Genomic DNA, 21,977 nt, shown 5'->3' with positions numbered 1-21,977 from the left:
CTAACCCCTGTGAGAGTGACCACATTTGGAGACAGTCTTACAGATGACCAAGATGAGGTCCTCAGAGTGGGCCCTGATACAGTATAACTGTTTCCTCATGACAGTGGGACTTCAGGTCTACAGATCGACCCACGTAGAGGGAGATGCTGTGCAGATACAGGGGGAAGCCAGCCATCCTTGAGTCAGGACAGCCTGAATCAGGTCTTCCCCAGAACGTACAGGAGACACCTTGATGACACGTAGATTCTGGCTCTAACCCCATAGGACAGGCAGCTTCCAGCGTATAAGCACCCAGTGTGGGCCCAGGGTTTCTGCCACCCTGGGGAATAAATACGAAAGCTTTCGAGGAAAGCCTGTGGCTCCCGCTTCCTCTGTTCACTGTACATAGGTCCAGAGGGCCCCCACCCTGCAGCAGAGTGGTTTCACACATAGCACTGACCTTCCTCATAGTGTTGAATAACATGAGTGGACAGCACCACTGGGTTCCCATTCTGAACACACTCATTGTCTGACGTCACCTGCAACAGAACAGACCGTTTCAGTGGTCAGGTCATGGGAGGAACTCACGAGAGAGCCTCAAGGCTACAGGAGCACCTTCCAGAGTCAAATCTAAAGGCTGTGTTTGTAGAAACTGCCAGCTTCCTATCTGGCCTTCCAGTAGCAAAATGACTCTCTCAAGCCTGATCCCTGTGATCATAAGAGCACCCCGGGGATCATGGTTCATCTTGCCAGTCTCACACACACCAGCAGGCAAATCCCTGCAACACAGATCCGACCAAAGGGGGCGCTGTCTCCTAAGGAACGGAGTAAGAGTTTAACATGGAGATTCAGGGTCTGCCAGAATAGCTTCACTTGTCTGTCTTGGCCACATGAATACAGCCATTAGCCAAGCCCTTTATGAACTCAACTGTCAAATACACCAGGCTTACTCTGTGTGTTTGTGTGTATGTAGATGCCCATGTAAGTTTGCACATGTATACATGTGTATGCATGCTTCTGGAGTTGAGAGGGCAACTTCGTGTGTTGTGCCTCTGGTTACACCCACCTGTTTTGAGACGGTGGCTTGGAACTCACCAAGTATCTAAAGTAGCTGGCTTGTCAGCTGCACGGACCTGCCTCTCTTGACCTACTCAGGATAGGTATATACAGTCTGGCTTTTCTTCTTTCTTTCTTTCTTTCTTTCTTTCTTTCTTTCTTTCTTTCTTTCTTTCTTTCTTTCTTTCTTTCTTTCCTTCCTTCCTTCCTTCCTTCCTTCCTTCCTTCCTCCTTTCTTTCTTTCTTTCTTTCTTTCTTTCTTTCTTTATTTATTTATTTATTTATTTATTTATTTATTTTTTTATTTTAATTTTTAATATTTTTTATTACATATTTTCCTCAATTACATTTCCAATGCTATCCCAAAAGTCCCCCATAGCGCCCCCCACTTCCCTACCCACCCATTCCCATTCTTTTGGCCCTGGCATTCCCCTATATTGGGGCATATAAAGTTTGCAAGTCCAATGGGCCTCTCTTTCCATTGATGGCCGACTAGGCCATCTTTCGATACATATGCAGCTAGAGACAAGAGCTCCGGGGTACTGGTTAGTTCATCATGTTGTTCCAACTATAGAGTTGCAGATCCCTTTAGCTCCTTGGGTACTTTCTCTAGCTTCTCCATTGGGAGCCCTGTGATACATCCAATAGCTGACTGTGAGCATCCACTCCTGTGTTTGCTAGGCCCCTGCATAGTCTCACAAGAGACAGCTATATTTGGGTCCTTTCAGCAAAATCTTGCTAGTGTATGCAATGGTGTCCACGTTTAGAAGCTGATTATGGGATGGATCCCTGGATACGGCAGTCTCTAGATGGTCCATCCTTTCATCACAGCTCCAAACTTTGTATCTGTAACTCCTCCCATGGGTGTTTTGTTCCCAATTCTAAGAAGGGGCACAGTGTCCACATTTTGGTCTTCATTCTTCTTGAGTTTCATGCGTTTAGCAAATTGTATCTTATATCTTGGGTATCCTAAGTTTTGGGCTAATATCCACTTATCAGTGAATACATATTGTGTGAGTTCCTTTGTGATTGTGTTACCTCACTCAAGATGATGCCCTCCAGGTCCATCCATTTGGCTAGGAATTTCATAAATTCATTCTTTTTAATAGCTGAGTAGTACTCCATTGTGTAAATGTACCATAATTTCTGTATCCATTCCTCTGTTGAGGAACATCTGGGTTCTTTCCAGCTTCTGGCTATTATAAATAGGGCTGCTATGAACATAGTGGAGCATGTGTCCTTCTTACCGGTTGGGACATCTTCTGGATATATGCCCAGGAGAGGTATTGCTGGATCCTCCGGTAGTACTATGTCCAATTTTCTGAGGAACCGCCAGACTGATTTCCAGAGTGGTTGTACAAGCTTGCAATCCCACCAACAATGGAGGAGTGTTCCTCTTTCTCCACATCCTTGCCAGCATCTGCTGTCACCTGAATTTTTGATCTTAGCCATTCTGACTGGTGTGAGGTGGAATCTCAGGGTTGTTTTGATTTGCATTTCCCTGATGATTAAGGATGTTGAACATTTTTTCAGGTGCTTCTCTGCCATTCGGTATTCTTCAGGTGAGAATTCTTTGTTCAGTTCTGAGCCCCATTTTTTAATGGGGTTATTTGACTTTCTGGAGTCCACCTTCTTGAGTTCTTTATATATATTGGATATTAGTCCCTTATCTGATTTAGGATAGGTAAAGATCCTTTCCCAATCTGTTGGTGGTTTTTTTGTCTTATTGATGGTGTCTTTTGCCTTGCAGAAGCTTTGCAGTTTCATGAGGTCCCACTTGTCAATTCTCGATCTTACAGCACAAGCCATTGCTGTTCTATTCAAGAATTTTTCCCCTGTGCCCATATCTTCAAGGCTTTTCCCCACTTTCTCCTCTATAAGTTTCAGTGTCTCTGGTTTTATGTGAAGTTCCTTGATCCACTTAGACTTGACCTTAGTACAAGGAGATAGGAATGGATCGATTCACATTCTTCTACATGTTAACAACCAGTTGTGCCAGCACCATTTGTTGAAAATGCTGTCTTTCTTCCACTGGATGTTTTTAGCTCCCTTGTCGAAGATCAAGTGACCGTAGGTGTGTGGGTTCATTTCTGGGTCTTCAATTCTATTCCATCGGTCTATTTGTCTGTCACTATACCAGTACCACGCAGTTTTTTTATCACAATTGCTCTGTAGTAAAGCTTTAGGTCCGGCATGGTGATTCCACCAGAGGTTCTTTTATCCTTGAGAAGAGTTTTTGCTATCCTAGGTTTTTTGTTATTCCAGATGAATTTGCAGATTGCACTTTCTAATTCGTTGAAGAATTGAGTTGGAATTTTGATGGGGATTGCATTGAATCTGTAGATTGCTTTTGGCAAGATAGCCATTTTTACAATGTTGATCCTGCCAATCCATGAGCATGGGAGATCTTTCCATCTTCTGAGATCTTCTATAATTTCTTTCTTCAGAGACTTGAAGTTTTTATTATACAGATCTTTCACTTCCTTAGTTAAAGACATGCCAAGATATTTTATATTATTTGTGACTATTGAGAAGGGTGTTGTTTCCCTAATTTCTTTCTCGGCCTGTTTATTCTTTGTGTAGAGAAAGGCCATTGATTTGTTTGAGTTAATTTTATATCCAGCTACTTCACCGAAGCTGTTTATCAGGTTTAGGAGTTCTCTGGTGGAATTTTTAGGGTCACTTATATATACTATCATATCATCTGCAAAAAGTGATATTTTGACTTCATCTTTTCCAATTTGTATCCCTTTGATCTCCTTTTGTTGTCGAATTGCTCTGGCTAGGACTTCAAGTACAATATTGAATAGGTATGGAGAAAGTGGACAGCCTTGTCTAGTCCCTGATTTTAGAGGGATTGCTTCAAGCTTCTCACCATTTACTTTGATGTTGGCTACTGGTTTGCTGTAGATTGCTTTTACTATGTTTAGGTATGGGCCTTGAATTCCTGATCTTTCCAAGACTTTTATCATGAATGGGTGTTGGATCTTGTCAAATGCTTTTTCCGCATCTAACGAGATGACCATGTGGTTTTTGTCTTTGAGTTTGTTTATATACTGGATTATGTTGATGGATTTCCGTATATTGAACCATCCCTGCATCCCTGGGATGAAACCTACTTGGTCAGGATGGATGATTGTTTTGATGTGTTCTTGGATTCGGTTAGCAAGAACTTTATTGAGGATTTTTGCATCAATATTCATAAGGGATATTGGTCTGAAGTTTTCTATCTTTGTTGGGTCTTCTTGTGGTTTAGGTATCAGAGTAATTGTGGCTTCATAGAATGAGTTGGGTAGAGTACCTTCTGTTTCTATTTTGTGGAATAGTTTGTGAAGAACTGGGATTAGATCTTCTTTGAAGGTCTGATAGAACTCTGCATTAAACCCATCTGGTACTGGGCTTTTTTTGGTTGGGAGACTATTAATGACTGCTTCTATTTCTTTGGGGGATATAGGGCTGTTTAGATCATTAACCTGATCTTGATTCAACTTTGGTACCTGGTATCTGTCTAGGAACTTCTCCATTTCATCCAGGTTCTCCAGTTTTGTTGAGTATAGCCTTTGGTAGAAGGATCTGATGGTGTTTTGGATGTCTTCAGGATCTGTTGTTATGTCTCCTTTTTCATTTCTGATTTTGTTAATTAGGATGCTTTCCCTGTGCCCTCTAGTGAGTCTGGCTAAGGGTTTATCTATCTTGTTGATTTTCTCAAAGAACCAGCTCCTTGATTGGTTGATTCTTTGAATAGTTCTTCTTGTTTCCCCTTGGTTGATTTCGCCCCTGAGTTTGATTATTTCCTGCCATCTACTCCTCTTGGGTGAATTTGCTTCCTTTTGTTCTAGTGCTTTTAGGTGTGTTGTCAAGTTGCTAATGTGTGCTCTCTCTAGTTTCTTTTTGGAGGCACTCAGAGCTATGAGTTTTCCTCTTAGAAATGCTTTCATTGCGTCCCATAAGTTTGGTATGTTGTGGCTTCATTTTCATTGAACTCTAAAAAGTCCTTAATTTCTTTCTTTATTCCTTCCTTGACCAAGGTATCATTGAGAAGAGTGTTGTTCAGTTTCCACGTGAATGTTGGCTTTCTATTATTTATTTTGTTATTGAAGATCAGCCTTAGTCCATGGTGATCTGATAGGATGCATGGGACAATTTCAATATTATTGTATCTGTTGAGGCCTGTTTTGTGACCAATTATGTGGTCAGTTTTGGAGAAGGTACCATGAGGTGCTGAGAAGAAGGTATATCCTTTTGTTTTAGGATAGAATGTTCTGTAGATATCTGCCAGATCCATTTGATTCATAACTTCTGTTAGTTTCACTGTGTCCCTGTTTAGTTTCTGTTTCCATGATCTGTCCATTGGTGAAAGTGGTGTGTTGAAGTCTCCCACTATTATTGTATGAGGTGCAATGTGTGCTTTGAGATTTACTAAAGTTTCTTTAATGAATGTGGCTGCCTTTGTATTTGGAGCATAGATATTCAGGATTGATAGTTCCTCTTGGAGGATTTTACCTTTGATGAGTATGAAGTGCCCCTCCCTGTCTTTTTTGATGACTTTGGGTTGGAAGTCAATCTTATCAGATATTAGAATGGCTACTCCAGCTTGTTTCTTCATACCATTTGCTTGGAAAATTGTTTTCCAGCCTTTCATTCTGAGGTAGTGTCTATCTTTTTCTCTGAGATGAGTTCCTGTAAGCAGCAAAATGTTGGGTCTTGTTTGTGTAGCCAGTTTGTTAGTCTATGTCTTTTTATCGGGGAGTTGAGTCCATTGATATTAAGAGATATTAAGGAAAAGTAAAATTGTTGTTTCCTGTTATTTTTGTTGTTAAAGTTGGCATTCTGTTCTTGTGGCTGTCTTCTTTTAGGTTTGTTGAGGGATTACCTTCTTGTTGTTTCTAGGGCGTGGTTCCTGTCCTTGTATTGTTTTTTTCCTGTTATTATCCTTTGAAGGGCTGGATTCGTGGAGAGATAATGTGTGAATTTGGTTTTGTCGTGGAATACTTTGGTTTCTCCATCTATGTTAATTGAGAGTTTGGCTGGGTATAGTAGCCTAGGCTGGAATTTGTGTTCTTTTAGTGTCTGTATAACATCTGTCCAGGATCTTCTGGCTTTCATAGTCTCTGGTGAAAAATCTGGTGTAATTCTGATAGGCTTGCCTTTATATGTTACTTGGCCTTTTTCTCTTACTGATTTTAGTATTCTATCTTTATTTAGTGCATTTGTTGTTCTGATTATTATGTGTCGGGAGGTATTTCTTTTCTGGTCCAGTCTATTTGGAGTTCTGTAGGCTTCTTGTATGTTCATGGGCATCTCTTTCTTTGGGTTTGGAAAGTTTTCTTCTATAATTTTGTTGAAGATGTTTGCTGGTCCTTTGAGTTGAAAATCTTCATACTCATCCACTCCTATTATCCGTAGGTTTGGTTTTCTCATTGTGTCCTGTATTTCTTGAATGTTTTGAGTTAGGATCTTTTTGCGTTTTACATTTTCCTTGATTGTTGTGCCGATGTTCTCTATGGAATCTTCTGCACCTGAGATTCTCTCTTCCATCTCTTGTATTCTGTTGCTGATGCTCTTATCTATGTTTCCAGATTTCTTTCCTAGGGTTTCTATCTCCAGTGTTGCCTCATTTTGGGTTTTCTTTATTGTGTCTACTTCCCTTTTTAGGTCTAGTATGGTTTTGTTCATTTCCATCATCTGTTTGGATGTATTTTCCTGTTTTCCTTTAAGGACTTCTACCTGTTTGATTGTGTTATCCTGTTATTCTTTAAGGACTTCTACCTGTTTGATTGTGTTATCCTGTTTTTCTTTAAGGACTTCTACCTGTTTGATTGTGTTATCCTGTTTTTCTTTAAGGACTTCTACCTGTTTGATTGTGTTATCCTGTTTTTCTTTAAGGACTTCTACCTGTTTGATTGTGTTATCCTGTTTTTCTTTAAGGACTTGTAACTCTTTAGCCATGTTCTCCTGTAATTCTTTAAGTGAGTTATTAAAGTCCTTCTTGATGTCCTCTACCATCATCATGAGATATGCTTTTAGATCCGTGTCTAGCTTTTCCGGTGTGTTGGGGTGCCCTGGACTGGGTGAAGTGGGAGTGCTGGGTTCTGATGATGGTGAGTGGTCTTGGTTTCTGTTAGTAAGATTATTACGTTTACCTTTCGCCATCTGGTAATCTCTGGGGTTAGTTGTTATCGTTGTCACTGTTTAAAGATTGGAGCAGACTCTGTGTTCCACTCACCCGAAGTCTCAAAATTCTGTGGCGGGTGTCGTGGGTAGCTGGCGGGTGTCAGCTGACCCTGCGCTCTAGCTACCCCGGTGCTGGTCCGGCCGGAAGAGGCCTGTGGCCCTACTCAGGCCGGTTTTCTGCTTCCCTAACTAATGCAGTCTCAGGTCCCGCGAGCAATTGGATTGGAGCAGAAGCTGTGTTCCACTCACCAGAAGTCTTAAGATCCTGTGGCGGGTGTTGTGGGTAGCTGGCGAGTGTCAGCCGACCCTGCACCCTAGCTCTCTTTCTTTCTTTCTTTCTTTCTTTCTTTCTTTCTTTCTTTCTTTCTTTCTTTCTTTTTCTTTAAACATGGACTCTCAGAATTGAATTCAGGTCCTTGTGCTTGTAAGGCAAGCATCTTACCAACTGATCTAACTCCCAAGCCTCTTGACCTCAGATCTTGACAGACATCTTTTAGGAGATATTCCTAACTGTAACTCTCCACCAGTGCTATACATGATAATATCAAGGAGCTTTGAAAGCACTTCCCCCCACTCTCATCCCCACGTAGCTTCCAGTTAAAATTGTCCTGAGGAGAAAGTCAGATACTGAGATTTTAGGGGTTTCCCGGAGGTTCAACACATAGGAAAGGTCTTGGACTGCTGGAAAACACCTAGGGTTGTCACCTTCAATGGACATTTGGACTTGGCAGTTCTTGTGTGTGTGTGTGTGTGTGTGTGTGTGTGTGTGAGAGAGAGAGAGAGAGAGAGAGAGAGAGAGAGAGAGCATGCACGTGCACATATGCATGTGTGTGAATATGTGTGCGTGTCCTGTTCTCTGTAGGACAGTCAGTGACGATTGTGGCCTCCATATTCAGGACATCATCAACAGTCTGTTCCTGGTTTAATTATCAAGGGCCTCTGCAGACACTGTCCAGTGATCCCTAGAGAGAACACCCAGAAACAAGAGCTTGCGTTTGGAAACCAGCCTTGAAGCGGCTACTGAACTGGTTCTGCTGTAGGCACCTGTGGGGGTCGTTGAAGACCCAGGCTCCATAAACCGCCATCATTTCAAATTGTTCCACTCTTACCTGGGGACTCTGAGTCCGCATTTGGTAGAGGCCGACTCATAGTGCCCAGGTGTGTGCATGTGGAGGTCAGAGGTCTACACGGGGATCCTCATGTCTCTGTGCTGCCAGACCCAACTTCTTCCATGGGAGCTGGGGATCAGAACTCAGGTTCTCAGACTTAATGCTGTAAGCACTTTATCCATGAGCCTGCTCCCCCATCACACAGAACCTGTATTTTATCCAGCTCCTTGGTGGACTCTAGGACTTCAGCTACCCCCAACTGACAGTCACAGTGGCAGCCCTCACGCCCCATCTCTCTTTAGTGAGCCCTGGGTAGGCAGAATAGAGCCTTTTGGACTCCACTTTCTGGTACCCAGTGTGCCAGGGTCTGACTGTGTCACCTTGTAAGTGTCTGCTCCTGGGTCATGCTCCTGCTCTCCAGGCTTTAGTGGGACGCTCATCTGGTTTCCCATTGTTCCTTCAACACAGAAAGGGGAGAAAAAAATTAAAATACAAACCTAAGTCTTGGCACCTGCATGTGAAGCCTAGATATAGACAAACTCCCACCCTGGGTGGCACCTGGCCTCTGACCCCTGGCACCTGACTTCAGCCTTCTTCTTCTCCACTATGAAATTCTTGGGAGAAAAATCTCAATGTCTTAGATACCATTTTTAGAAATATAGTTTTGAAAAGGTTTATTAATTTTTATTTTCTCTGTATGGGTGTTTTGCCTGCATGGCATCTGTGTGTCACATGCATGCAGTGTCCCCAGGGACCAGAAGAGGGCGTCAGATCCCCTGGAACTGGAGTTAACAGAGTTGGGAGCCATCATGTGGGTGCTGGGAACCGAACCCAGGTCCTTTGGGAGAGTCCAAGAGAGGAACGTGGTGTCTCTAGATCATCTCCACTGTTGACAGGATGGGTCACAACTGAGACAAGCACAGTCATGGTAAATTGACAATAGGAGCAGCCTTTGCTGAGGGCTTTCTCTGTGTGGAGACACTGTCCTAGGACTTTCGTTCCAAGTCACATCAACTCTTTGTAATAAATCAGCAGGACTATGAAAATATGGTCCGAATTTGCAGATGAGAAAACTGAGGCATGTGGGCTGAATATCTTGAATAAGTCCATACATAAACAGGCGCGCGTGTGTGTATCAATACATTTATACACATCATACACACAATGTCTCTATCCAAATTCAACTTTTTACAGGTTTAAACATTGCTATTTAACAATTTAACAGTGGGGTCTGCTAATTTATAAGCTCACATTGTTCAGTCCAAGTTATATCTTGTTTAGGGGCTGTGCTGGGTGTGTGTACGTGAATGTATGTGTACCTGTTTGCGTTTGTGCACATGCATGTGTGTGGGCATGTGTGTAGGTTAGAGGGTCACATCTGAGGGTCTTTCTCAATTGCCTTTGCCTTGGTTTCTGAGAGAGAGTCTCCCACTGGACTTGGAGGTCCCCAGTTCAGCTGGGCTGGCTGGCTGACAAGCCCCAGCCATCGTCCTGATAGGCATACGCCCCCAGACTGGCTTTTTACCTGGGTACGGGGACTCTGGTCTCAAATCCTCACACTCGTGTGCACGCACACACTCGTGTGCACGCACTTTGCTTCCTGAACCATCTCCCTGGGCCCTTAAGTGGTGACTACTTCTAGTACACGTTTAAGGTTCTGAAATACCTCGGACTGTAAGATGTGTGACAACTATAGTCAGCTGACAAGCCTTTGCTCCTCACAGGGCTGAGGTTCCCAGACCCTTTCACCACAGTCTACATAGTCTTTCCGCAACTTCAGGGCCAGGCAGAGTAAACGTGGGAAATGCAGGACCCATGTTTTGTTGAGATCACTTGGAACCAGATAACACTGCTTTCTTTGGCAATCAGAATGTCCCTCAAAAGCTGTCCACCAGCTGTTTTAAACACGTTTAAATCAAACCAAAGGACAATGTTTACTGCCCCCTACTGGCAGATATAAGCAATACAGAAACGGCTTGGTTCACATGACCTCCACGGGGGGTGGGGGGGTGGGGGGGTGGGGGGGGATGGAAGGGAGCAAGCATTTTGATGGTTGGAAATGAACATCTAACAGCTGGCAGAGGGTGGCAAGGCCCTGGGGCCCAACAGTGCTGTGAATAATAAAGCAAGCGATACAGCCCTGGGGGATTCACACAAGTTGATGCAGCAAGCTCTAGGCCACTGGCTCTCAACCTGTAGGTGGAGACCCCCCAAACCATTGGCTAACACAGATACATGACGGTTCATAACAGTAGCAAAATTAAAGATATGAAGTAGCAACTTTTGTGGTTGGGTGACCTCACCATGAGGAACTGTATCAAGAGGTTGCAGAATTAGGTAGGTTGAGAACTGCTGCTCTGCTGCTCCAGGTGAGCATGGGATTGCAAAGTGTGCTCTAGGCAGCTCCTGATCACCACACACTGAAAAACAGGACTGTGGACCAGTTTTTAAGCCTCTCTGAGCCTCCTCATCTATATGATGAGGATAATGACAAGTTTTTAATTTACATATGTCTCATGGTTCAGGCTACATTCATGAATACCTTTTTTAAAAAAAATTAGTAACTTTTAGATGTCAGTAAGTATTTTGTATGGATGTGCATCATGCGTGTGTCTGGCACCCAGGAGATCAGAAGAGGGTATGGACTCCCCTGAAACCAAAGTTATAGACAGTTGTAAGCTGCCCTGTGGGAACTGGGAGCCAAACCCAGGTCCTCTAAAAGAGCCACGGGGCTCTTAACCACTGAGGCATCTCTCCAGCCCTGAACACTTTCAAAATGCTTGTCTGTGTTTCTTCTTTTGAGAACTTTCTACTTGTCTCAGTTGCTCATTTATGGCTTGTCAGTCTTTTTATGTGTAAGATTTCCTCTTTGGTGTTTTATTTGTGCAATTTAAAAATATATATTCTAGACATCAATTTTCTGTTCAGGTACCGCTGGCAGAGGCTTTTCTCCCGTTCCCTACAGGTTCCCTATGTGCTCTGACGACAGTTTCCTTTGCTATGCAGTGACTTTTAAATGTCATGTCGTCTTAGATTAGTTAATTCTTGGGGCTGTTTCCTATGCTGTCAGAGCCCAGTTCAGAAAGTTCTTGCTTATAGCATAGAAGCAGAAAGGGAGCTACTGGGAGTGGGAGACTATGAACATGTGGGAGAACATGGCTGTGAGCGAGGAGAGACGGCAGGAGAAATGACGTCAGACTGAAACCTAATACTTCCATGCTAATTTAAATTTAATTAATTAAATAGGACAACAGGCTCGTCCCAAGAGATTACGATGAGGATTAAGCTGGTTAATATATTCAAGGTGTTCTGCACGGGGCCTGGCACATAACAGTGCCACCTAAATTCTAGCCACAGGCAGGAACAGCTTTCTTACTGTCCTCGCTAATTCTGGTCAGTTTTCCTCGAAGGTGTTTTTGGTAGAGTCTGTATTTGGGTCCCAATCCTGGGAACTGTGAATAGTTCTGTCTTTAAGGCCCCTAGTTCCTGTCTCTGGTACGCTTGTTTTTGTGGCCTGAGCAGACTAAAGGGTTGGGAGATGGCTCAGTGGATAAATCATTTCCACACAAGCATGAGGCTGAGTCCAGGCTCCAGTGGTTCTATATGCAGCTGGCTGCCGTGGCGTGCACCTCTAATCCCAACACTGAGGAAGGAAGCATCAAAAATCTTGCTGGTTGTCCTGTCTAGCCTATGATGTAAGCTCCGGACCAGTGAGAGACTCTGTCCCCCAAAAATGCTCTTGCAGAGGACCTTGGTTCAGTTCCCAGCACCCACATGATGGCTCAGAACCATCTGTGACTCTAATCCTGGGGGACCCAACATCCTTTTCTAGCCTCTGCTATCATGAGTACTGTTTCCTTCTTGTCATAGTGCCTTGGGCTCAGCCACTCTGGGTTCTGATTCTTGTGGATGTGCCACTCTGCGGGTTGCTAAGGAACGCCTCCTGATTGACAGCCATAGCTGTACCCTTGCCCCTCATTTCAACTGTGGAATCCCCACTCCTGGGTTGGGGATAAATGTTGGGTTGGGGATAAATGCACCAAGCCCCGCCATAGCTAAATGACTTTTAGGTACAAGGGGGAGGGCCTGGAAGGGCGGAATGGTGACAGAATTAGTCACCCAGCAAACAAGAAACACCTTTGATCAATGCAGTGGAATGCAGGCAAGCCACAAGCCACCCGCCACTCTGCTGAGAGTGTGCCAACATGACCAGGCTGGCACCCTGGGCAGTGCCAGCCTTTCTCTGGGCCCCCAAGGCAAAGTCAGTATTGCAGGTGAATCATGAGGGGAGACCTACTGTGCTCAGGCCCACCATTCTGAGTGAGGGCCTGGCACAGGATTTGTGGCTACCACCAGGGCATTGGTCATACACAGTGGTATAGGTTGCTTCCTGTACTGGGGGCTCAGGACGGGAACCCACCCTCCCTGCACTCCTCACCCCACCCCTGCATGTGATGCCTGGAGTCCAGGGGAAGGGCTTCTGGCTGCAGGTTTAGGAATGGGCCCTGCTCCTGGAACACTCGCTTGCTTTTGCATACATAGTGACTGCTTCTGGAAGGTGGACAGCTTATTAGGTTTTTCCTTTGCGCTCTCTCTCTCTCTCTCTCTCTCTCTCTCTCTCTCTCTCTCTCTCTCCCTCCCTCCAGTACTGGGGATGGAACCCCGGGGTCTCAAGCATGCCAGGCAAGAGCACTACCACTGAGCTACGTCCTGGTCCCTAGCTTGTTTTTTAAGAGAAAGTCTCACTACATTGCCTAGGCTACCCTTGAGTTTATTCTGTAACCCAGCGAGACCTTGAACTTGCAGTCCCCCTGCCTCAGATGTTTCAGAGCAGCTGGAACTCCCAGATTTGACTACTCTTGTTCTGAGAACTGAACCAAACATCTTTAAATGAAGGCTAGGAGCCGTAAGTGGAGGCCTCCTGTGCGCTGGGCAGGGCCAGCACTGGTCCACCTGGGCACCCTTACATGCAGGTATCTGCAGGTATCCTTCTTGGAGCCTGGATGGCCACCCTTGAGTAATGATGGAAGTGTCCCCCTGCAGTACACTGAGGGCATCTGCACACCTCACCTAGCCCAGCCTGTCACCAGCTATCTGCTTCCTTTCCAAAAGCTCTCAGTCTCCGTTCAGTAGAAGAAGAAACTGAGGCTTGGCTCTGCGGTCCTTCCCCATAAGCATGTGATCTCTAAGAAGGACACACCTTGTCTGTCCTTCCTGTTGTCTGTCCTTCCTGCTTTCTTCCAGGTCTCACTGCCTGCTGTTGGTTTAATGGAGAAGAAGAAAGAATAGAGAGACATAGATGGGTTTGAACTTCAGTCTCTGAGGACTCAGTATGCCCTCAGCCACTTGACTGAACAGTACTAGGCTGAAGTATACAAGCCTCTGCCACTGACAGGCACTGCGCAGGGCACCAGCAGGAGCAGAGCCTGAGGGAGGGAGGTGGCCCTTCTCAGAGCTGTCTGTCCCTCTCCTCTGGATCTCTAGACACAAGGCAGCCAGAATGGGGCGTGGCATCCACACTGCTTCCTAGAACACACATCCTCTTTCTCAAAGTGAACACACACCCAGGACACATGGTTTCCTTCGTGGTGCACGCCTGTAATCCCTGCACTCAGCTAAGGTAAGGGAATGCTGAGCTTGGGACCGGCCTGGTTCTCACAGTGAGACTCTGTCAAGACACTAAAACCAAACAAAACCAGATACGTTCCTGAGGGTCTTAGAGTTCTTTGGGGAAAAAAAAGTAAATAAAAATGTCTGGGTCAGAGCTGGCTCTCTGCCGTTCTCTCTCAGGTTGGAGCCACTTCAGTGTGCACACCTTCTCGTGTCTTGTGTTGGGAAAGAGGTCACGTGGCCCAGGGCTGAGGGCAGCAGATCACAGCAGGGCTGGAACCAGGGTGAGGTGGCTTCAGGTGCGAGGAAAGGCAAGAATCCCGGGCATCAGGATGAAGCAGGGCTCTTTCTTTTTCTTTTCTGAGGAGGGCTCTCACGGTACTGTGCAGGTTGAAACATACCATGTAACAGCTTGGCTTCCAACTCACTGCAATCCTTCTGCCTCAGTGCAAGGTTATGGGTGTGAGCCTCCTTTTTGACTTTTTTTTTTTTTCTGTATTGTTGAGGGTGGAATGCAAGGCCCCATGTTTGCTAGGCTACCACTGAGCTAAACCCTTAATCCCCCAATCCCTTTAACACAGCTTTTGAAAATCAAGATTAATGCTGTCTCTGGTTTTATTTTTACTGAATTGAGATTTTGTTAATCAAAGATTGTCTTGCATTAATTTTCACCTTGTGAATTTTGTCTTAAGATGTACTTGTCTTTTTTTATACTTTTATATATTTTTTTGGTTTTTTTTACTTTTATATATTTTTAACTTTTAAAAATTTATTTGTTTTTATTTTATGTGTATGAGTATTTGCCCGTATGTATGTATGTATGTATGTATGTATGTATGTATGTATATGTATGCATGTACATGCAGTGCTCACAGAGGCCAGAAGAGGGCATCATATCACAGAGATGATTGTGAGCTGTCACATGGATGCTGTGAACAGAACTCAAGTCTTCTGCAAGAGCAACGTGGTCCCTGAAATGCTGAGCCACCTCTCCAGTCCTTGTTTGTTTGTTTGCAACAAAGTCTCACTATATCCCTCTGGTTGGTCTAGAACTTGCCAGATAGAATAGGCTGGCCTTAAACCAGGGACCCTCTTGCCTCTGCCTCCTGAGTGCCACCACCCCTAGCTTTAGCTGGTCTTGATGACTAAATCTTGTGGTGTCCCTTGTGAACACAGCTTCCCTCCTTTTGGCTGTCACTTGGATCCAACAGCACCCACCCTGCAGCTTCGGGACCAGTCCCCACCCCTCTCCCCAGCCTCGTTCTCTGCATCGGAATGTGGATGCCACCTGACACAGACTGAAGTTTCTTACATGTATGGGCTTTCATGTGCATTTACCATCTAAGCTGAGTTCAGACTTGGGGTGATCCCCATTGTACAGACAAGCAAGTAGAGGCCCATAAGGCTGAAGGAATCTGACCCCAGGGTACCGGACCAGCTTGTGACAGGGTGGAGACTATCCTCTGAGCATCCTGGCTCTTCCAGGCAGCAAAGTGGTTCAGAGGGTGATGGGAAAACCCAAGGCCTTGAATTTAGTACATGCCAGATAGAAAGAGTCAGACCCACAGTGGACACTTAAAGAGCCCCTCCACCTGTCTCCTCAGGTCCTTAGACAACACCTGTAGCCACAGATTTGAAGCCTGCTTGGCTGTGAGATTCTTGGCCTGACACTGGTCCTCAGCCTGCGATGACCCTCCACTGCTCCACAGAGACCAGAGTGCATTGTGCTGATCCAACCCAACAAGGTCCACACGGCCACTGATGCTTTTTACGAAGAGCAGTCTTTAAGTCCCATTTCACAGACAGTAAAACCAAGGCTCCACATGCCCAAGACCACACAGCAAGTGAGTAAGAGATGGGGTCAAATCCTACCCTCTATCTGACCCCACACGATGAGCAATAGACACTCCAGCGGAGCTTCAAGAGTCTGGAGGCGGTTACCTGGTAAGTCGGTGGGAGTATCTTGGGTCCCCCACAGTTTCCAACAGTTGGTTCTGCTCAGGGTCCTGCGTCTTCAGCGGTTGCTGCCCAGTCTCAGACTAGCTGCAGAGCCTGGCCCTGTGCCCTTTGCTTCCTTGTTAGGCCTGCTGGCTGAATACACAGACCAGGACAAACACACGCCGGGAGGAGTCCTCCCCGCCCCTGCCTGCCCTATGGAAACGCGTCTCTTCCTGTATTCAGGTGCCTCCAATCCCAGTAAAAAAAAGCAACACAACACCCAAGTGCTCTTACATTCATGCCTGCTGGGCACTTTGAACACTGTGCAGGTGGACCTGGGATGCAGTCCCTCTCTGTAACAACTGCAGGTCACGGTCAGAGCGAGGAGGACATGCCCTGTGAGGGTCTGCAGCTTGGTCTTGCCATGACCAGGTCACCTAGCTAGGAGACACCTCCCCCCACACAATGCCTAGTCTTGTAACAGCTCTAAACCCTGGAAAATGGTTAAACAAAGGGTAGCTTGTGGCTGTAGCAAAACCATGTGACATTGCTGAGTGTTCTTTTCCTCTGCTGGCCAGAAGTTCAGTTGACTTATCTGTTTGCTTGAGGCAGGGTCTCTTGTAGCTCAGGCTGGCCTTGATCTTACTATGCAGTTTAAGGGCGTCCTTTGATCTGCCTGCCTTCACCGCCTCAGTGCTGGGATTCCAGGCGTGTACAGCCATGTCCAGCTTGCATGATTCAAGAGATGGAATTCTGGGCTCTGTGCACACTGGGCAAGCTGCTCTACAGCTGAGCTACATCCTCAAGCCGCCACAGTAAAAGTATGCAACAAGTTAGTTACATTGTTTTACATGTGAGAGAGAAAAAAAATCAAGCCAAAGAACACACACACACACACACACACACACACACACACACACACACAAAGAGGATCAAAAAGGCAAGTGTGTAGCCAGACATGGGGGTGCACGCCTTTGATCTCAGCACTCAGGAGGCAGAGACAGGCAGATTCCTGAGTTTGAGGCCAGCCTGGTTTACAGAGCAAGTTTCAGGACAGTCAGGGCTACACAGAGAAACCCTGTCTTGAAAAAAAAAAAAAAAATCACAAAAGAAAGAAACAAACAAACAAAAGAAAGAAACAAAGAAAGAGGAAGAATAATCACAAAGAGTAAGTTTGGGTATTATTTATAGACTTGGTGAGCAGGAGCCTGCTGACAGCCAAGGCAAATGGGAAATGTGTTGAGGGCACCCCTGGGAAAACACTCAAGAGAAGTGTAAACCGGTAATTACTGGGGCTTCAGTCAATAACGCACCCATCCAGCTGCTCATCGTGACTGTTTGCTAAGCATCAGGCCTGGTGGGCGGGGCCTCTCCACCAACCTGGGCTCATCACTGGGTGGAGTCTTAACAACATTAACTGGACTCACAGCACACGAGCCTTCCTGACAAAGAATAGCAGCAGCAACCGAGAGACCAGAGACCGGAGAACGTGGAGTCAGTCAGAAAGTCGCAGAAGAATCAAACCAGCTGGAACTAAAACGAATCCCCAGGCAAGAGCGCTCAGCTCTGGCCTCTGCCCGGAAAGTGTGCATGCCCGGAACCCAATTGCGAGTGGACCAATTGCAGAGCGGCCACCACTGTGCACTGTGTAAAGCAAGCTTCCACCCTTGGTCTTGGCTCAGACCTTGATTCTTACAAACCAGCTTGGTGACTGAGTGTGTCATTAACTCCTCAAGTGTCTCTCAGCCTCCTGGCTGGGAGCCCCCTGTGTTCATTTTGTATCGTATCCCCGTATCCCCGATTCCCTGAGGCAGTTGGCAGACAAGTTTCCAAGAGCAAGGTTCCATAGCTAAGAACTGACTGGCCCTGTTTGCCCTCAAATTATCATTCACAGCTATTTGCTGCCCTTCTCTTTGGACCTCACATAAGGTCACGCTGCAGAGGGATTTTGGCTGAGGACACTCACTGAGGTGAGGCTCTCGGGAAGTGACAGAAGGTCGTAGACTCTAATTCAGTCACCACTGGGTCAAAAGCCACACTGTGTGTAGCCCCTGTGCTACCAGCCTCCCATCACTACCACGAAATGCCTGAGTCGGGACTGCTTATAGAGAGAAAAGGAATGCTTTGGATCCTGACTTGGTGGTTCCAGTCCATGATCAAATGGGCTCAGAGTCTGAGCCACACGTCACAGTGGGGAAGAGTGGCAGAGAAACCACGCTCACCCTCTGTGGGCAGGAAGTGAAGAGCAAGAGGAAGAGACAACGGATCCCATAAAACCCCTTGCAGATAGGTTCCTAAAAATTGAAGGACCAGTAAGGCCCCACCTCCTCAAGGCCAGAGCACCTCCAATAACACCAGACTGGGGAACAAGTCTGTGTTCCCCAGAAAGTTGTGGCTTTCTAAGGGACCCTTATCCAAACTCCACAGTGGCTGGCTATGGAGTTTGCACAGAGAAAACAGTGCAGGCTTGCTTCAAAAGCAGGGAGAAGGACTGGGGAAGGAATGAAATCAGGATTTTCCCCTTACTCCTACCTTCTCCCAATTCACCTTTCATGGATTATACTGTAAGTTAAAACAGAATTACAAAACTAAGTCATTAGTGTGGATTTTGATGACGAAGACAGAACAGAAAAGGCAAAGAACCTTTGGGTCCCTTCCTACTCTCTGAGCTATTACCATCATCAATGGCTCCACAGGCTGACAGGTCCGCCAAGAAGATGAATTAGGCTTCAGGATATATATGTATATGTGTGTGTGTGTATTCTTGTGCATGTATGTTTGTGTATATGCAGATACACAGGCACATGTGTGTGTATTTATGTAAAGATCAGAGGTCAGCCTTAGCTCCTGTTCTTCAAAAGCTGTTCGTTCATCTTCTTTCAAGAGAGAGTCTTTCATTGATCATGAAATTCCCTGATTAGGGTTGGCCGGGTGGCCCAAGAGACCCATGGACCCTTCTGCCTCCCTCTGTCTCCTCCTGTCTCTGCTTCCACAGCACTGGGGTTACAAGCATGCAGCACTGTGCTTGGCTTTTTCACCTTGGCTCTGGGGATTGAGTTCACTTTGCTGACTGAATCATCTCTCCAGCTGATACTTGAGGCTCCCACTTCTGTGCTCGGCACCACACTGACTCGCACAGCAAACTGACTGAAACCCAGAGCGTACACACTTGGCTGTAGATGCACCATGAATCTTTGACTTCCAGGCTTGCTCAACACCTCCGCACGGATGGTGGGACCCTGAGGGGTGGGTGTGAAAAGCTAGTGAGCACAGCTGTTGTGCATACACACCACACACACCCTTCATGCACTCTCAGCTTGACTTACACAACCCCAGCCCATAGATTACACTGTTAAGAATATCAAGTGATGGGGTAGAGAGAAGGCTCAGGGGTTAAGAGCACTGACTGCTCTTCCAGAGGTCCTGAGTTCAATTCCCAGCAATCACATGGTGGCTCACAACCATCTGTCATGAGATCCAATGCCCTCTTCTGGTGTGTCTGAAGACAGCAACAGTGTACTCAAATATACATTCATATACATTATGTACACATACATATGCAAGAAGAAGAAGAAAGAAGGGAGGAGGAGGAGGAGGAGAAGAGGAGGAAGAATTTCAAGATGGTGACCGTAGAACACTAAGCAGCCCTGGTAGAAATAACAGTGCGCATCCAGTGCAAAGACTTCCTGGTGTAGGCTTTACCTCCCAATGAAACCATGCCATGCTGGACACTGAGCACAACCACCCTGCTTACAGACTTGTGCCCAGGACACACCCCTGACATGATTCACCTCCTAATCTTCTCGCCCTAGGATCTCCACCCCTCTTCAAATATTGACTGACCCATACAAGTGTCAACTATCATCTCCAGAATCTGGATAGAGCCAGTTACAGAACAATTTCTAGAAATCCGAAGTATCCTAGTACCATCTCCAAGCCTTCCCTTGTCTTCCATACAGACGCTTTGCCTCTGCTCACAGAGCCAATGTCAGCTGTGCGTGCATATGTGTGTGTGTGTGTACGTGTGTGTGCATGTTTGTGTGTGTGTGTATGCATGTTTGTGCATGTTTGTATGCATGTTTGTGCATGTTTGTGTATGTGTATGCATGTGTGTGTATGTGTGTGTGTGTGTGTGCATGTTTGTGTGTGTGTGTGTGTGAGTGTGCATGTATAGGCCAGAAGACAACCTTGATACAGCTCCTCAGGTATCACTCACTGGTTTTGTTGTTGGTTGTTTGTGTGTTTTGGAGGAAGTGTCTCTCACTTGCCTGAGCTTACCAAGTAGGCTAGGCCAGCTGCCAGCAAGCCCCAGGTACCCACTAATCAGAATATAAATGTTGGTTTTGCAATGCAATACCCCAGGTTTTGTTGTTGTTGTTGTTGTTATTTTGCTTTTTTTGTTTGTATATTTGTTACATGATTTCTGGGGATCGAACTCAGGCCCATGCGCTTGTGAAGCACATGTTTTACCGACTGAGCCCCTCTGCTGTACTTAAGGAGCTGAGCTGGACTGGGCGTGAACCCTTACAGTGCAGTCATGCGAACTGAGCCTGCTGCAGAGGGCAGTCAACCTCCTCCTGCCTGAGTGAGTTGGCCAGTCTGCTCTGTCTGAGAGAGCAAGCCTGGCATCACCTTTGTCTCACTTGTCACCTAGTGTTCTCCTGAATGGTTCCCTTAGTCTATCTGATGCTGTCCTTTCCATAACAGTGCGATGCTGCTGTCTTTGGGAAGCTGGAAAAAAGCCGAGAGAAGACCACTGTCTACCCTAGTTCAGTCTGTGGCTGACGTTGGTTTCGGAGCTCATGGGGAGGTCAGGTCTCACTATCACGTGGGAATGTGGGATCTAGAGTTACTGCATATGACAGAAAACCTACCTGAGCAACTATGTGACCCTGGGAGGCCACTGCCCCCTCTGTGTGTCGATTCTCGCATGTATAAAGGGAGTGTATTGGTAGCCACCCATTGCAGAGTTCCCCTGCGAACTAAAGGGGATTATTCACAGAAAACGCTCGATCAAGTTAGATTATCGTGCCCATGAAGGGGTGGTATTGAGATTTTTCTCACACATATCGTTGGTCTTTAGAAGTGCAGTTTTTTTTAAGCAACTGAAGGTCCAGTATTCATATATAAAAGTACAATATGTGCGCATCTGAACAGACAAAGCTCTACAAGTTGTATGCAAGTATACAGGGCAAAACACGGCTGTATAAACATTGCAATGTGGTTCATACAGTCTCTGGGGAGACAAGTCAGGAAGCTGCCCATCATACTTCTCTTTGGAGACCGAGTCACGCTGTATGACCCAGGCTCAGCACTGACATTGCTGCCTTCCTCCTTCAGCTTCCTGAGTCCTGGGAGCAGGCCTGAGCCACCACAGCCAATCAGAAAACTGTTTGATTTAGACACATCTACAAATGCTTTAAATGGAGTTAGAAATGCACTGCTCAGAGATCCTAGTAGTTTCCCTCATCAAATGAATTTCAGGGTGAATTTTTTTCTGCAACAAATGTAGTAAGAGGGCAGAAAATATAGACTTGGCTGGAGAAATGGCTCATTGGTTTGGGGCATTTGCTGGGCAGGTATAAGGATCTAAGTTCAAATCCCCAGCATCCATGAGAGAGGCCTGGTGTGATGCAGCTCACACACAATCCCAGTACTGTAGGGGGCAGGGAAAGGAGAGCAGTTAGGGTTTCTGTTGTCAGTCTAGCTCTAGTTCTGACGAGAGATCCTGTCTCAGGGGCATAAGGCAGACAGTAGCAGAGCGGGATACCTGACTTCCACTTCTGGCTTCCATAGGTACATACAATAGCACAGACTCCCCACATACATGAATATATATATATATATATATATATATATATATACGCACACACATATATGTGTGTGTTTGTGTGTGTGTATTACATGTACACCACACACACAGATGCATACCCACATATCCAAACATGCAAAAAAGGAAAAGAAAGAGAAAGAAAAAGATAAAAGAAAAGAAAAAGAACCTCCCCAAAAAGAATTTCTTAAAAATGAATTTAGATTTATTTACTATATTTGGAAAAATTTTACATTTTATAGCATTGAGTATCCTTAAGAATAATTTATAACTCTATTATT

General features: G+C 45.6%; 1 protein-coding gene across 2 annotated transcripts in view; it reads right to left on the bottom strand.

Moving 5' to 3' along the window:
* The window catches only part of Bcas1 (brain enriched myelin associated protein 1), an 88,576-nt gene extending 72,591 nt beyond the window's left edge, over positions 1-15,985 (bottom strand). Inside the window, exons 1-3 of one of the 2 annotated variants that reach the window (XM_085832093.1) lie at positions 15,870-15,985; positions 8,699-8,775; positions 440-518 (exon numbers count right to left, since the gene is read on the bottom strand). In XM_085832093.1, the coding sequence (XP_085688219.1) occupies positions 440-518; positions 8,699-8,770 (151 nt within the window). In that variant the 5' untranslated portion in view covers positions 8,771-8,775; positions 15,870-15,985. The remainder of the gene's footprint in view (positions 1-439; positions 519-8,698; positions 8,776-15,869) is intronic. The other variant, XM_029468981.2, reaches the window with a different exon arrangement.
* Between the last annotated feature and the right edge of the window lie 5,992 nt (positions 15,986-21,977).

This window comes from Mus caroli, unplaced genomic scaffold, assembly GCF_978045245.1.
Source record: "Mus caroli unplaced genomic scaffold, Mus_caroli_1 scaffold_2, whole genome shotgun sequence".
Taxonomy (NCBI): domain Eukaryota; kingdom Metazoa; phylum Chordata; class Mammalia; order Rodentia; family Muridae; genus Mus; species Mus caroli.
The sequence above is the reverse complement of the archived record's forward strand: the minus strand, read 5'-3'. Positions and strand labels throughout refer to the sequence as shown.